This window comes from Xiphias gladius, chromosome 9, assembly GCF_016859285.1.
Source record: "Xiphias gladius isolate SHS-SW01 ecotype Sanya breed wild chromosome 9, ASM1685928v1, whole genome shotgun sequence".
Lineage (NCBI taxonomy): Eukaryota > Metazoa > Chordata > Actinopteri > Istiophoriformes > Xiphiidae > Xiphias > Xiphias gladius.
In genome coordinates, this window is record NC_053408.1 from 21,433,748 (window position 1) to 21,449,712 (window position 15,965).

The following is a 15,965-nucleotide window of genomic DNA, read 5'->3' on the forward strand; positions in this document are numbered from 1 at the left end:
ACATTATTATTGTATCATATTATTATATATTAACTGATATACTGTTGGGTAGTTTAATCTGTAATGTATACATTTTGTTAAGTCATCACATATTGTGTATGTAAATTAATCAGCAACCAGTGATTGCAGTTGTCAAATAAATGTAGTGGAGTAAAAAGTTCAATATTTCCCCTAAAATGTAGAGGAGTATTAAGTAACATATAATGGAAATACTCAAGTAAAGTACAAGAACCTCAAACTTCTACTTAAGTACACTAAATTCAAATCTGTGACCACCCCACAGTACAGGGTAATGTCATGATTTTACAATATCTGATTTACAAATTATGTGGTTTTATGAGCTCTTCAAATGATAAGTCTATACAATTTACCAGCGTATTTTACCACACTCAAACCTACAGACGCATATTTTAACACTGTACTGATAAAATCAGTAGATTAAATCCATACTGATGGCCAAATCAAACCTGTAGAAAGTCGAAGTTGAAGTGCCACCCAAAGGTAAATGTAATAAAAATGAATTATACCCTTAGTTTTTACAAACACAGGTTTGGTACCTTGGTTCAGGTCTTCATGCAGCGAGCCATGACTGGGGCTGGATGGAGCTCCATCACAGGGACTGTCTCCGTTTGGAGTCAGAGAGATGTGACAGTTCCAGCCTGTCTCTAAACCCATCTTCTCAGCAAAAACCTGCATAGACACAAAATATATACTCTCATAAATAGATACTCTCATGTACAGCATATATATATATATATATATATTTTTTTTTTTTCTTCAGTGTACTGCTCTTGACATTGTGTAGATTTTCCACATAATACTGCATATACAGTATAATTTATTTTGCATACATTGTCTTTACACATTATGTTTTATGTATTTGATGGTCTTAATGTGTGCTACTGATACACACACTACATACTATTTATTCATTTCTTCCTCTCATCTTACCACTATATTTTGTTATAAAAATGGATCCCAGAGATGTATTTTCTTGTTTATGGATCTAATGGGATGAGCGCATTTTTTACCAGGATACATAGTTCTACTGCTAACAGTTAGTTACAGTAGCTTTAGTCTTGTACGAGGGTATCCCTGCTTTGTCACCCAGTGTTGACTAGAATTAACTGCCTACTGTGAAATACACATTTATTTTGGTGAATGGTGGTAAAATATTGTTTTGTCAGCAGAGAAACAGAGAGAAAACAGATTAAAGAGCCTATTTATTGTCCAAAGGAAAGAGTATATAACTAGATCATTTTAGCCAACATGAACTAGATACTATCAAATGTTTATATGAACTTGTTTGTGTTTACCTTGCTGCGGAGCTCATCCTCCATAGAAAAGTACACAAAGCGGATGCAGGCTGTGACCAAGGCATCGATAAGCCGGACTGTGTCCAGCCTCGCCTGGAACTGAGACGACACCATGCCCATGAAGATCTGCCCACTCAGGGCCTGCACACAGTCCTCACGCTCCACTCCCTCACCTATACCCTCTGCAGACATGACGGGGGAAAGACAATGAAAGTAAAAGAGAAATGAAAATCAGAAAAGTTGTATTATTACTGAATTATTACGTTGACTATCCATTCCTCTGTCACTAAGTAGTACCATCCGAGCTCCAGCTGTTCCTACAGGAGTTGTATTTGATGGGGGTGGTGGAGGGCAGCTCCACTCCAGAGAAGAGGCAGGGACCGGGAGCCAGTTCTACACACTTCCCATTCAGTTGGCTTGACAATGATACTTGCATGGGTTTGTAGGCAAAGGCCGAGCAGTAACCTGACAGACAGGCACGCTGGTAGAAGTCCAGAACCTTCTTTCTGTAACACAGGAAGGGAATATAGAAATAAAAAGATAAGACTTTCAAAATGATGTATAAATATTAGAGCTCTCACTTTTTATTCAAAATTTGAACATTAATGCATGGAAGAATTTTGGGTTGTAAACCACAGATTGGAGAGTAACTAACAAAGATAAGGCTGTTTGTCAACTTTGTATGAAGCAGCTTTCTTACACTAAAACGAGAACAAAAACAACCTGCTAAAGTCAAATGTGCAACCTTGTCTGACTGCCTACAATTCAGCACACTCAGATTCAGCCCACTGCCAGAAGCTTGTAAAAATGTCATCACCAATAAGCTAGTAAGATTTAGATGCAAGGATATGCAGCCCATTGGTACTGTTTCGGGAGAGGGGTTTAGGGATGTTATGATGGAACTGCAGCCACAGTATAAAAAGTCACATTACAATCTCAACACACATAGTACAACTTTATGACTCCACATGGGAAAACATAAAGATGAATGACAATAACGCAAATAACAAAAATAATGTTGTTGTTGTGTTTTTGTTTTTTTAAGTGACAGCCCTAATAGATATACACTCAGTTTCCAGTTTATTTAATATCACACTAGCCAAAAAAGCGACTAACTCCCACTAACATCTGGCTTTTGTCTTCAGTAGCAGTTGGTACAATCGGCATTTATTCCCAGGTCAACTCACATTTATTCCTGCAGTAGACCCGGGTATTTATCGGCTCCAACTCCGATCGGCAGTGATGGATGGAAACACGACACCCAGGTGGCCATGCTAATTTTCACCCCTTTCTGGCACAATGCTATTACGCACGCTGACGTTCCAGACGTTTGCACTTAAATAGCCAGTAACATTTATTGTATTTTACAGTCTAAGGGAACAAAGTGCAATGACGATTTTGTTCTTTGTATGCAATACTGCATGATGCAACATTAGTATGACAGTGAGGTGCGAGTAAGTGAGTAACCGCCGAAACATAGTCACTGGCCTCCATGCTGCTCTCTGCTGTTTACTAACCCCGTTTTCAGACTTGTCCTTGACATCGAAAAATGACTAACTAGACAAAAAAAAAACAGAGAGGAAAACTCATCCACTGGCAATGGAAAAGGAGTCAATCGCCTTTCTTTAGCAAGCTTTTGTTGAATCCATTTCAAACAGGTGTTGTTTCAACTTTATGGTAAGTTTGGAGGATGTAGTTTGTGGTGCTGTTGTATCACGTTATACTTACAGGTGTTTCTATGGCTTTCTTCAGCCTATTTATGTATCTTAATGAGGGCAGGCTAAATAACAGAAACACCTCTCTGTATAGTGCAACACAGTTACACAGCATTATAAACTACAGCCTACAGAATGATCATAGATTTGAAGCAACACCTCTCAAGCAGTTTAAACAAAAACTGAACATTATGACCTTCAAGAAAGTAGGATTAGTTAGTTTTACTACCTAATAAAGTGCGTACTCATTGCAGATATGTATTACATCTGCCTGTAAGTTTAACTTACGTATCTTTGATACTTTATGTCTGACTCAAGATTTAGAGGCACAAGAGTGATAAGTGTGACAGATACTGCACCTGTCAGAGCCTGACAGGGGGTAGATGTCAGTTCCATCCCAGAAGTCAGTGCAGGCCTCCAGGATAAGGTCAGCCGAGCCATGTGACAGCATCTGGATGTTATCTACAGCAGAGAGGTCAGAGATAGACAGTGCGAATATTGGCAGTTATCAAAAAAAAAAAAAAAAAACGAATGCCTTTTTCAACTTCCTCATCTATTTGGGCAAGAGATAGACAAAGGAAAATTACCAAAGCAAAATGCACCAAGTACACATAAAAAAAATGAGTTAGCTCTTTTCATTAAATATTGTAAAATGAAACAAATCAGACCAGTAGAATGACATAGACCGAAGTGTGTATAGACTCACTGGAGGAGGAGTCTCGTACGAACAGAGAGATGAGGTGGGACATGGGAGGCTGGCGTTTGGTTAAGTAGTGAAGGTGGCGGGAGGTGAACTCCTTGGTTTTCTCTCCAGATGGCAGCTGGTACAGAGCCAAGTGGTTCTCCTGTTTAAACAGCTCCCTTGCACCAGGAGTAAACCCTGACACACAAGCACAAATAACACAAAAAGGTGAGGATTAATGAGTTAAGGTATAAAAGATTTTAAGATTTTAATTTTGTGCTGAAAACATTTCTTTCTTCACACAAACAGCATACTTGTATCAACAAAATCAGTTTGAACTTGCCTTGTTTGATTAAAGTCCAACTGAAATCACAATTAGTCATTACTTTTCACAAAAATAACGCCAACATGTTTTTCAGTTTTTTGTTTATTATACTAATATATTAATTATTGATTGTGTGCCTTTCTCTTAACTTGGGCATGTCAGTGTCTGTGTTTGATTGGCAGTGGAGCATGTCCAGGTCGCTTTCTTAAAAGACCTCTGCCCACAGCGAAACACCTGAACATTGGGAAATGGCTAAATCTCTTTGATGGCAAGCAACCCTAGACATCACAGCTGTCAACTGGTAAGGAGTGGGACAGATACAGCCTGGTTACTCTGCTGAGTCTCAACTGGTTAAACCTCCCTTATGTGCCCTCTGGCTCTCTACTGTTTGGAAACCACCCCCAAGAACTACAGAAAAAACTGGAACATGCATTTCCTAAAGAAAATGTGGTGATTGTTGCAAGTTCCTGTAGCTGCTGCTGCTTGCAGCTACTGCTGATGGGAGATTTAATTAACTGAACAAATTAGAAGTGGAAGCATGTTTCTAGCTGTAAATATGTGGGAGAAGAAAAGTGAGGAAATTTTACAAAATTAGAGCTTTGTAAATCACCATATGGTGGTTCTATTGATAACGTACCAAATTTCACCTCTTTAGCATGTATAGTATTTGAGATATGGATGACTTCATGCACTCTCCCATAGATCCCCATTCATGAAAATTGTTCATTTAAAAATAAGTAAGTAATAAATTATATAAGATATCATCAAGCAGAATATAAGCAGATATCAGCTAAATAGGCTCAACATTATAAAAGTGGAAGCATGTTTGTAGCTGTATGTATGTGCAAGTAGGAGAGTTTGAAACAGTTGCAGATTAAGGGCTTCATAACTGGCCACATGGTGATGCTATTGGCAACATTTTTCAATGGCAATTCCCCATTGGGCACCTGTAATCTAAGTATTACTTCTTTAGTATGTATAGTGTTTGAAATATTCATGATTTTATGCAATCTACAATGAACAACCATTAAAAAAAATGCATCTACAAACTAGAAAGGCACTCAGTAGAGTGCATACCTCCGCCAAGGCCAAATAGTGATGAAATGTTGAAAAATACCCCATCTTGCAATGTTAAGGCAGTTAATAAGAAAAAATCTTGGTTTCGCCCCTTTAACCGCCTCCAGACTGAAATTTAATGGGTTCTTCCCTGGCCCATGCCCCATCCCTCCACCGAGTTTGGTGCAAATCCTTTCAGTAGTTTTTGCATAATCCTGCTGACAAATAAACAAACAAACCAACAAATAGACAAGGGAAAAAATATAACCTTGTTGGTGGAGGTAATTAATATTTAATTAACAGTAACAGATATCAACATGATACAACTACAAACAATAATTTCCTAAAAATGCTTAATATGTTAGCACTGGAAGCATGTTTCTAGCTATAAGTATGTGGGAGTAGTAGCATGTTTCGTTATTTCATTTCACTTTTTTCACTTGAGCGCTCTTTATCTGTGAAATTACATGAAGTTGTACAGCCTTGTCTGTTGTAACAGTTTGTGCAGGTGAGCCAAATCTGGTTGCAATTAGGTGAAGCTTTCAAAAGTTTTGGCAGTTGATGTGTATTTTCCCACGCTTCAAAATTTTTTGAAACCAATTATAGAAAAACTGTAGGTGATATTCAAAAACGAATGTAAAGGTTTTGTTTGGGGTCATCCAAATAGGGTATGTACCAAGTTTGTTGATTAAAAGAAGTGCTGTAGAATAGGAAGACAAAATTTGGTTTAACAACAAATTCAAAATATGAGAAAAACTTTCCAGGTCCAATTGTAGGGCCTATATCAAGATTTTTGTCTTCATACAATAAATCATTAGAAAAAGGAATTTTTCAACTGTGCCTGACAGTTAACAAGATATTACCCAGAACATACTGCACAGTGCCACACTTTGCCTAATTTTACACTCTCCCATACACAGCCATTCAAAAAAGAAACAGTTGAAAATTTAATATTTAATTAACAATAGAAGATATCAAAAAACTGGATAAAAATGCCATTTTTGCCCATCAATCTACACTCAACAATCCATAAAGACAAACTGAAACTATGCTTTTAGAAATTTGTGCAATTTATTAAAAATCAAAAACTCGAAACCTCATTTTACAAAAGTATTCAAACCCTTTGCTGTGGCACTCCAATTTGTGGTTAGGTGCATCCTGTTTGCTTTAATTAACTGTGAGGTGTGTCTAGAACTTAACTGTGGTACACCTGTGGCAAACTTAATTGACTGGATATAGTTTATAAAAAACACACACCGGTGTTTATAAAGGTCTCACACTGCATTACAGGACAAAAAACAAGCCATGAAGTCAAAGGAACTCTCTGTAGTCGTCTGTGATAAAATTGCGGTGATGTACAGATCAGGGCAAGGGTATAAAACCATTTCTAAAGCTTTGAGGAGCACAGTGGCCTCAATAATTGTAAAATGGAAGAAGTTTAGGACCACCAGGACTATTCCTTCCAAGCCCTCTTGGAGTTTACCAAACATTATTTAAAGGACTCCCAGAGCATAACAGATATCAAATATGCTTAAAGTCTTACAACTGGAAGCATGTTTCTAGCTTTAAGTGTATGACAGTAGTCGTTTGTTGTATTATTTGATTTGATTTTTTAAAATTTTTTATGTAGCGCTACTTATTGGTGTAACTATATGAAACTGTACAGCCTTGTCAGTTGTCCCAGTAAGTATGTCAAGACTAGAAGCAAGCCAAAAAATATATGGAAGAAAATAGAATTACTAGATTCTGAACTTCCAGAAGAAAATGCATGAGAGTCCTGCTGCAGATATGGTAAATGGACTGCACTTATATAGAGCTTTTCCAGTCTTATCGACCACTCAGAGTGCTTTACAGTAATGCCACATTCACACAGCACTCTTTTCTATACATCCTGCTCTTTCCACACATACACCAACGATGCATCAGATGAATTTGGGGTTCAGTATCTTGCCCCAGGACACTTCAACATGCAGATTGGAGGAGGCGGGGTCACACTACTGACCTTCTGGTTAGTGGACTACCCGCTCTACCTCCTGAGCCAGACACCCCCTAGATACTGCTTAGTGGTGACTGAACTATGAAGCTTCCGTTCATGAGACTGTGTTGTGCAAACCACAAAGCCATCACAACTGCTAGAAGAAGTCTTTTTCAAGTTCACACTTCCCTAAGAAAAGTCAGAAAGTTATGACCAGTCATCCAACCTCTCAAGAACATGTGCTTGCGATTAACAGGAACTGAACTTAGAACCTACTGATTATGAGACTGCAGTGCTAACCACCCAGTCAACACAACTTCTAGAAGAAGCCATCTCAAATTCCTGTTTTATTAAGGAATGTGTAATTCCCCATTTGTGCCCAGTCAGCCAACTTCTATTATCTGAACAGAGTTGTCAGGCACATGTGTTCGTCCCTAGTGGGGATTGAACTGTGCACCTCTGCTTACAAGACTGCAGCACTCACCACTAAGCTAACACAAACTGAAGAAAGTTTCTATCTCAAGTTCGTATATTTTTAGAGAAGTGTAATTGTAGGGTTTTTCCTACCATTATAAGCTTTTTTTGAGCAGTGCCTACACCAAATGAATGGAATAATGTATGCCGAATATGGTGAGTTAATCAGCCTTAAAGGTGTTTCAATAGTCCAGTTTAACCTGCAGTTTCTGAGTTTCTGAAGGCTGGTGTAACATGTTCTGCTGCCACAGGGGAAATAAATTAATGATGAGTGAAAACAAGTTCTTAGCATCTCCCGAATTTTTTACTGCAGAAATGAAACCAGGGAGAAAATCTGTCAAACAGTCAAGAAATATGTCTGTCTCAGATGATGAGCTCAAAAAGACAGTCTGTTAACTGTCGGAGAAAACAATTACCGTTATGCGAGAGGAATGAGGGAAAGAGAGGAATCGACTCACTACAGTAACTCAGTCAAGCTAGTCAGCTGACTGAGTTAACTCTAGGTTGAAGTCTGAATGATGATTCAAAGTGAAAGAATGGCAAAGTTACTGAGCATCAAAAAGAGGTAGGAAATGCTGTCAGTCATCAGTGGAGTGCCCCTTTTATGCAGCAAAATTCACTATTTAGTTGTTCTAATGAACATATTTTCCTTTTTAACTTTATTCTAATTACTCTGTTTAGCTGTCTAACTTCAACATTGATGTTTGCAGTGCAGTTTTCCCTGATTGATGTTTGCTGGGTCTCTGCAAACATTAGCAAGTCAAGGTGCAGGGCAAGACATGTCCATGTTTGTAGATTTCTCTCTTCTAGGTACTGATTGTTCCTTAAAGCAGAGCAAAGGGCACGTGACTTAAAGAGCAGATATCAGGCTGAAATCAGAGTGCTGAACCATCTACAAGGTGTAATAAGGTTGCTCTAAATCAACCAGATGTAAAAGCAGCCCTAAAAACACCATTATTGCAAGCTCACCTATGAGCCTGGAGAGCTCACAGAGCCCCCAGGGTACGTAGACAGGAAGTACAGTGCCGTGGCTCTCCTGCAGAGCGAGGTTGGACAGGTGGTCAGAGAAGCGGCACAGCTGCTGGGTGACGCTGGCGTTGCAGAGGTTCAGCATGATGTTGAGGCCCAACGGCTTGAGGGAGGGCAGGTGGCACTGCCAGGAGAGGTCATCAAACTGGATGCTGGCTGGGTTCTGCTGGTCCTGTGACAGGCTCAGCATCTCCAAGTGGTAGTCACACACAAAGTCCTCTGCCTCCACCTCTGGGCAGCCCATTGCAAAGTCCTGGAGACATATAGGACAGCAATGAAAAGATAAAGAACATCACAACTCAGCATGAATAGCGAAGTTATATCAACTTATTGAATCAACAATATCTTTCCTATTTTCACAAATATGTGTAGAGTTTCGGGCCCATTTTTACCTGGGCCTGCTCATCCTCGCCTCCCTCAGTGTCGTGGCTGAAGCTCACGTTGGATCCAGAGTGGTGTTTGGTGCGACTGTGTGTGGGCTGGCAGGAGCGCCGAAGACGGATTGTGTCAGATGAGCGAATAGTGTCATGTGAGGTCTCGCTCAGCTCGGGCCCCTCCCCCAACTGGGTGGAGGATTCTGCTGGTAGACAGAGCAGAGCCTGCACCTCCTGGGCCTGTACAGCAGTCACAAATAGTCAGGAGTGGATACTACACTGTGCAATATCAGGTGATGAATTCCTGAATATTAGTTGGCCCCAGTCAGTTTCTACTAAAAATAACAGACAACAAACCTTCTAGTTTGCATTTTTCAAACTAGAAGTAACTAGCTAGTCAGGCTGTTTGTGAGGCTAAAAACTGCCTGAGAAAACACACACCTCCTCCCTGTCATCATCTGTCTCCATTCGGCAGTAGGAGTTGACAGACAGGTCGTCTCTGAGATCATCCTGGCTGCTGTGAGGTGGTTCGACCCGTCCACTGAAAAACAGCACAGTCTCTGGACTGGGGTTAGGCCACGACAGGATACCCTGTTTGTCCACACAACACAGCACCTACAAATATACAGAAAAAGATTTATAACATAGACACATACTGAACACTCGCCAACAAGTCTATAAAAGGGTTTCCATGTACATGGGCATACTGAGGGGTTCTGGGTTATTATGGCCTAAATGTTGTCTTGGGCTACACAAATAAATGGAAAGACTCAACAGTTGCAAACCCACGACAACAGAAAAAATTAAAGCCATCAGAAGAGCAAGACCCTTTAAAAATCATTAAATGGTCTGTTGTAATGTCCATTCTTTTGCTAAAATTCACTTCACACAGTCATTTCCAACTCTCTGGCACCCCTCCCAGGGAAGCTTTTGTCTTTCTCTTCTGGCTTTGTCCTGCTGAATATCCATGTATATTAAATACCAATCCTGTAATTTTCTGATTGTTAAAATGCCATCTAGAAGTACTGAAGCAGAGTGAATATTTCATTCCACATCTCTCCCTATAAAGTTAAACCCATCAAAATGGAGCTCATTAGGGACATTGTTTTTGGACAGAAATGTTGCTGTTGAATTTTTTACATGTAATTTTTTAGTACTGTAAGCAACACAAAAGAATTACCATTACCTATTGTATTGGAATGGGGGCAAAAATCTCAGAGACAGATATCTGGACCAAAAAAAAAAAAAAAAAAAGACTAGGTCAAAACCTAGTATATGGCGGGACCGCCCTTTATCTGTTCTGCTTCTCTTCTACTGCCTGTGTGCATATTTAAAGTAATTTAATACAGCTGACTTCCCAATAAAGCTGTTCTCATTTACATGTTTTTTCTCTTTCTGTTGTCAGACAATGGAACAAGTGTGAAATTGTGACCAAAACACGGCTCGTTAAGACTACATGTTAACCAGAAGTCACTTCCAAGCCATGTCCAAGCTGCTGCTCTGCACTGCTAAAATCCTGATTTTATAACCACGACTATGTCTGATAAATTCACCATACACATAAGATAAAGACTCTTCTACGGAAAGTAGCTAAAATTTGTCCAAAAAGTCACTAGATTAGTCGTTAGGTGCTTTTGTGAAAAAAAGTCACTAAAGGAAAAACTCATGGCAGCTCTAGCAACTAAAGAGCTGTAAAGAAATATAGACTGTATCATAATTTTTACATTGTCAGACATACTGTAACTTGCCAGCAGTTATCAATACAACCATAAAAGAATAACTATGTAGCTATCATCAATATGTATAATGGCATTTCTGAATGTTAGGATAATATCTGAACATTTGATTAATACCAAGTATACCGGTAACGTAATATCTTACTAAATGTGAGCTGAATTGGTAAATCTTCTATAGAAAGCTAGTTACAATAAGTTTACTTAGAAGCTAACCTTCTTCTGACTAACTGGTTTAAAAAAAAACAAACCTTGGCAGGATGTCAAAAACAAGAAATTGTAATATTGGTCAGCAAACTCACACTTAGATGTATATGCTCTAAATCATTCAGCTCTATAATACTCACAGTGACAGATCCCAGTGAGTGTAAAAGGCTGGAAGTGTAGCAGAGTGTCTGAGACTCTCCCTTTAGGAAGCCAACCAGGTGTCTCCACACACAACGCAGCATCTCCTGCATAAATGAGCACACACATACAAAAACAAGTTAGAGAACCGCTTTCTATCAGATACTAGAAAGAGGATGGACATGTCTCAATCGATGAATAAAATTCACAACTATTAGTGATATGACAGTCATAAATAAAGTGATACAGTAATTAAAATGGACAATTTGAAAAACTAGCTTAAATAAAAAAGAGGAAGCTAACCGAATTCATAGCTCTGCCCTAAAAAGCCCAACCCAGCTTTAAAACAGATACATTTCTCAAGTGGCTTTGCGATTGGGCAACATTATAGACAAAGAAAAAGGACAAGGCTTCTATACTACAATGATAGTGGCAAGGTGAAGAGGTGAAGCCTAGAGCAAGCTGCAGCATTTTGTGAGTTGATCCAAAACACACATCCATGCATATTTTGATTTTTTTTTTTGGACAGAATCCATGACTGCTCAGCAGGGAACAATCACAACTTGCTCAGGGAACTTTCCTAAACATTTTGGTCAGACCTCCTTCCTGGGCACCCCCTTTTTAATCAAGCAACATCGAAAATGAGCTTCCTAGCTCTCTGGCTGGTAGGATAAAGAAACCTCTAATACAGTGGCTTCAGACATTATTTTGGCCCCTTCACACTTTGTGTTGTAGGTTTCATTTTAATGAACACACTTGCCATTTGCCCATGAATCTAAACTCAATAAGTCACAATGACAAAGTGAAAACATGTTTTTAGAATTGTTTGCAAATTTATTAAAAATCAAAAACTGAAAACTCCTATTTACAAACGTATTCAGACCCTTTTGCTGTGGCAGTCCAAATTGTGGTCAGTCACATCTTCTTTGATTCTGTTGTCCTTGAGATGTGTCTAGAACTTGTTTGGAGTCCACCTTGGCAAATTTGTCCACCTTGGCAGATTTGATTGGACATAGTTCAGAAAGGCAAAAACCCGTGTATATAAGGTCTCATAATTCACACTGGACCAAAACCAAGGCATGAAATCCAAGGAACTCTCTGTAGACCTTCACAAAAAAACTGTAGCTAGGCAAAGATCAAGGCAAGGGTATAAAGCCATTTCTTTGAGAGCTCCCAGGAGCACAGTGGCAGTTACTGTGAATTAGAAGAGGTTTGGAACCAGGACTCTTCCTAAAGTTGGCCATACTGCCAAACTGAGTAACTGGGCAAGAAGTGCGTTGGTCAGGGAAGTGACCAAGAACGCAAAGGTCACTCTGAAAGAGCTTCAGATGTCCTCTGCAGAGATGGGGGAACTTAGCTAGATGGAAGCAACTTTGAATAAAAGACATATGACAGCCTGCTGGGAGTTCGCAAAATGGCATTTAAAGGACTCTGAGAGCATGAGAAAAAAAGATCTTCTGGTATGATGAGACAAAAATTGAACACCAAACACTATGTCTGGAGAACACCAGGCAGTGCTCATAACCTGGCTTATACCATCCCCACGGCGAAGCACGGTGGCAGCAGCTATAGGTGGGCTTCTCAGCAGCAGGGACAGGGAGACTGGTCAGAATTGAGGGAAGGATGAATGCATCCAAATAAAGAAAGGTCCCTGAAAAAAACCTGTTCCAGAGTGCATAAAACCTGAGACTAGGGTGAGGGTTCACCTTTTTGCACAACAATGACCTGAAGCATACCGCAAAGAAAATCATGGACTGGCTTCATGACAGGTCTCTGTCTGTCCTTGAGTGGCCCAGCCAAAGGCCAGACTTAAAACCCCAGAGAACATCTGTGGAGAGACCTGAAGATGGCGGGTTCACAGATGCTTCCCATCCAATCTGACATAGCTTGAGAATATCTGCCAGGAAGAATGAGATAAACTGCACAAATCCAGGTGTGCAAAGTTTGTAAAGACTTACCCAAGAAGACTCGTAGCCATAGTTGCTCCTAAAGGGGCTTCTACAAAGTAATGAATTAAGGTTCTGAATACTTTTATAAATGAAAGATTTTTGCACATTTCTAAAACAATGTTTTGATGTTATTATCAGTTTTTGAGTGTAGATTGATGGGCAAAGATAGAAATTCCATCCGTTTACAATTGCCTCTACAACACAATGAAGGGTGCAAAAAGTGAAGAGGTCTGAATACTTTCTGAAGCCACTGTATAGGATGCCAAGAAGATTTTTTTAATCAGCCGATTTCATCAATGTAAATTCTCACAAAGCAATAAGACAAAGTAACACTTCTCAGTCAGTTAAGTTCGTAATTCATTTAGCACACAGTTTATGTGCAATAACAACATTCACTGTCAATGCAGGTGGAAAGTAAGGGTTTGAAGGTTGGGGTCTGGCAATCTTTCCAACAATCAATATTGACTTTTTAACCACATTATTGGAATTGCTCTAAGGATGACAATGTCGGTCCATTGGTCCACCATTTTGGCCCACAATCAAGTATCTCAACAACTGAAGGAAAGAATGTCATGTTTTTTTTCGTTTTTTACAGGCAGTCATGGTCCCTAAAGGTTGGACCCTTTCAACTTTTGATGACTCTGGTGACCAGTGCTAGACATTTTTGACTTTGTTTTGAAGACTTTTGGATTGACTGCCATTTAATTTCAGCCTAAGCTCTACTTTGTGTTTAGTGCTAACATGCAAAACTAACATGATGAATATGGTAAACATTATCAATACTAAACATGAGCATGTTAGCATTGTCACTGTGACAGTGCTGATGGGAGATTCACAAGGGTGTGCAAAGTGAGTTGCCAATCTCATGATTTTGTCAAGAAGAGCTAATTTAAGTACACAGGAATAGTCCAATAATGATTAAAAATCTAAAAAAATCTATTATAATTCATCACTGTACAACCAGGAGATGCGTTTAAACTTGAATTAAAAAAAATAATGTTTAGTGGGGTTAAAGCAAGAACGATGGTCGTATGCATTTATCTATAAATGAATATGTGAGAATGCCATGTCAGAGAACAGTGCCATTACACACGGCATTCTACCATGTATACCCTCATTAAATCATGTGCAAACAACACCGCGCTTCTAAAAAATAATTATCATTGTACAAATTAAATAAAAACCCAAATTATCTGCTTCCAGCTGCAGATCTGTTGTGCTGTGTGTTCACATCGTGCAACTCTGCACCATCCAGACAACATAATAATTTCCTGAAGATGGGTTTTCCCATTTGTTGAGCTGTTGTTATCGTGACTTACTGTGATTTGCTTAGGTGTTTCAGAGTGATGAGACCAGTGATGTAACTGGCAGACAGTGAATTTATTAATCACTACAACCTCTCATCTATATTCCACCTTTTCTCAGCCTTTGGGCACTTTGTTTTGCTGCACGAACATGAACCAAATTAGCAGATGCGCTTGGAAAGGCCCACACTGTCTGTGAGTCCAAGATCTACCACTTTGCACTTGTCGTTACTCTTGCAAAATTAAAACTAGGTCCTTTGTCTTGTTTAAACCGTAACCATAACCTTTCCCCAATCTTAACCATGTTTTAGTTGCCTTGCCATACACATTCCCTAAACATACAGTAGCAACCACACAAACATATTGCAGAAATTGTTTAACGTTAAAAAAAAATGTCTGTACTGAATATTCGAATACTTCATTGAACTTAATCTAGGCTTTTGCAGAAACGTTCAATATCAGTACACTAATGACTGGCAATAGGGTTGCCATAATGCTTTGTAGGTATATCTAATGTTTATTTTGTTCATATCCCCCTTTTCTTTTAATGTTTTATTATCACATACTGGTAACTGGTTTTAATGTTGTGACTGATCAGTGTAAATAGCACATCAAACTACTACTATTAGTAAAGTATAGTAGGATGTGTGTTGTACTGTAGGTAATGCACACACATGTCCGTGATCACGGCCTGATATATTATAAGTTCATGCAAGGTCCTGCACCCACCCTGTGACAGCTCTGACTACCAAAACATGTAGTCCAACAGACACCAATCAGGGGCATGGTGGATGTAATTGGCTCACAGACAGAGTGGCCAGCAGGAACAATGTTTTAAACAGTTAAAGACCAAAATTTGTTCAAACCCAAAGCAACCAAAATACTAGCCTCTCAGCCAATATATATCAAGGAAAGGACACAAGGAACGGAAATCTTAGAGAATTCCCAGCACAGGGCCATACTGGGGCTGGTTCCTGGTAATGCAGTGCAGGCAGACAAGTACAGGTGGAAGGTCAGGGACAGATTTATGTGAAAGTCCCTCTCAGGATAATCTCTTCCCTATATTTAACAATGCCTATGTATTCATCTGGAACAATGCCAAAGCCAGAGACAGATCACTGATGGTTTCAGATCGGTGGTAAGATAACGATAACGGCTGATTTGCTTTGTTGTTCTTTGAGTACTACAACCCAGCAACAATAGAGGACAATGATTGGGCTTTGTCATTAACTGTGAGAGGTGGTGGAAACAGAAATTGTATCCACGAGATGAATAAATGATCACAAAGAGGCAGGACTGACTGTTGAGACCACATGTCAAAAATCACTGTAGTGGAGAAAATATGTTGCAGACAGAAAGCAGAGCCAAAAAAAAACAAAAAAAGTAAAGAAAAGGTAGTGAACACATGGAAAATCATAGACATGGTCTGAATCAGAAATGTCCATGAGGATTTCACGGTGAACAAATCAAGATGTAATTGGAGATTGCAGGTGAGGGGTTGGATGTGGGAGGGCAGTGAGAGTTGTGTACGGGGTTACACAGAGGGAGTTGCAAAGGGCGAGGACAGCGAGCGAGTGAAGACTGGTGGGTTCAGGTGGAGTTAGGAGCCAAGCAAGTGGAGGAGGAGAGAGGGGAGTGAGATAGTGAGAGGTTATACCTGGGAGGAAACCACTTCGGTGTAGCTGCTT

At 39.5% G+C, this 15,965-nt stretch overlaps 1 protein-coding gene across 4 annotated transcripts in view; it reads right to left on the reverse strand.

The window, feature by feature from the left end:
- The window catches only part of tmem94 (transmembrane protein 94), a 50,171-nt gene that overhangs the window by 12,545 nt on the left and 21,661 nt on the right, over nucleotides 1–15,965 (reverse strand). For 3 of the 4 annotated variants that reach the window (XM_040134805.1, XM_040134803.1, XM_040134804.1), the window contains exons 11-20: nucleotides 15,935–15,965; nucleotides 11,027–11,131; nucleotides 9,388–9,561; nucleotides 8,965–9,186; nucleotides 8,513–8,825; nucleotides 3,738–3,911; nucleotides 3,391–3,493; nucleotides 1,614–1,822; nucleotides 1,317–1,498; nucleotides 558–690 (exon numbers count right to left, since the gene is read on the reverse strand). The exon at nucleotides 15,935–15,965 is cut by the window's right edge and continues 26 nt beyond it. In XM_040134805.1, the coding sequence (XP_039990739.1) occupies nucleotides 558–690; nucleotides 1,317–1,498; nucleotides 1,614–1,822; nucleotides 3,391–3,493; nucleotides 3,738–3,911; nucleotides 8,513–8,825; nucleotides 8,965–9,186; nucleotides 9,388–9,561; nucleotides 11,027–11,131; nucleotides 15,935–15,965 (1,646 nt within the window). The remainder of the gene's footprint in view (nucleotides 1–557; nucleotides 691–1,316; nucleotides 1,499–1,613; nucleotides 1,823–3,390; nucleotides 3,494–3,737; nucleotides 3,912–8,512; nucleotides 8,826–8,964; nucleotides 9,187–9,387; nucleotides 9,562–11,026; nucleotides 11,132–15,934) is intronic. The other variant, XM_040134806.1, reaches the window with a different exon arrangement.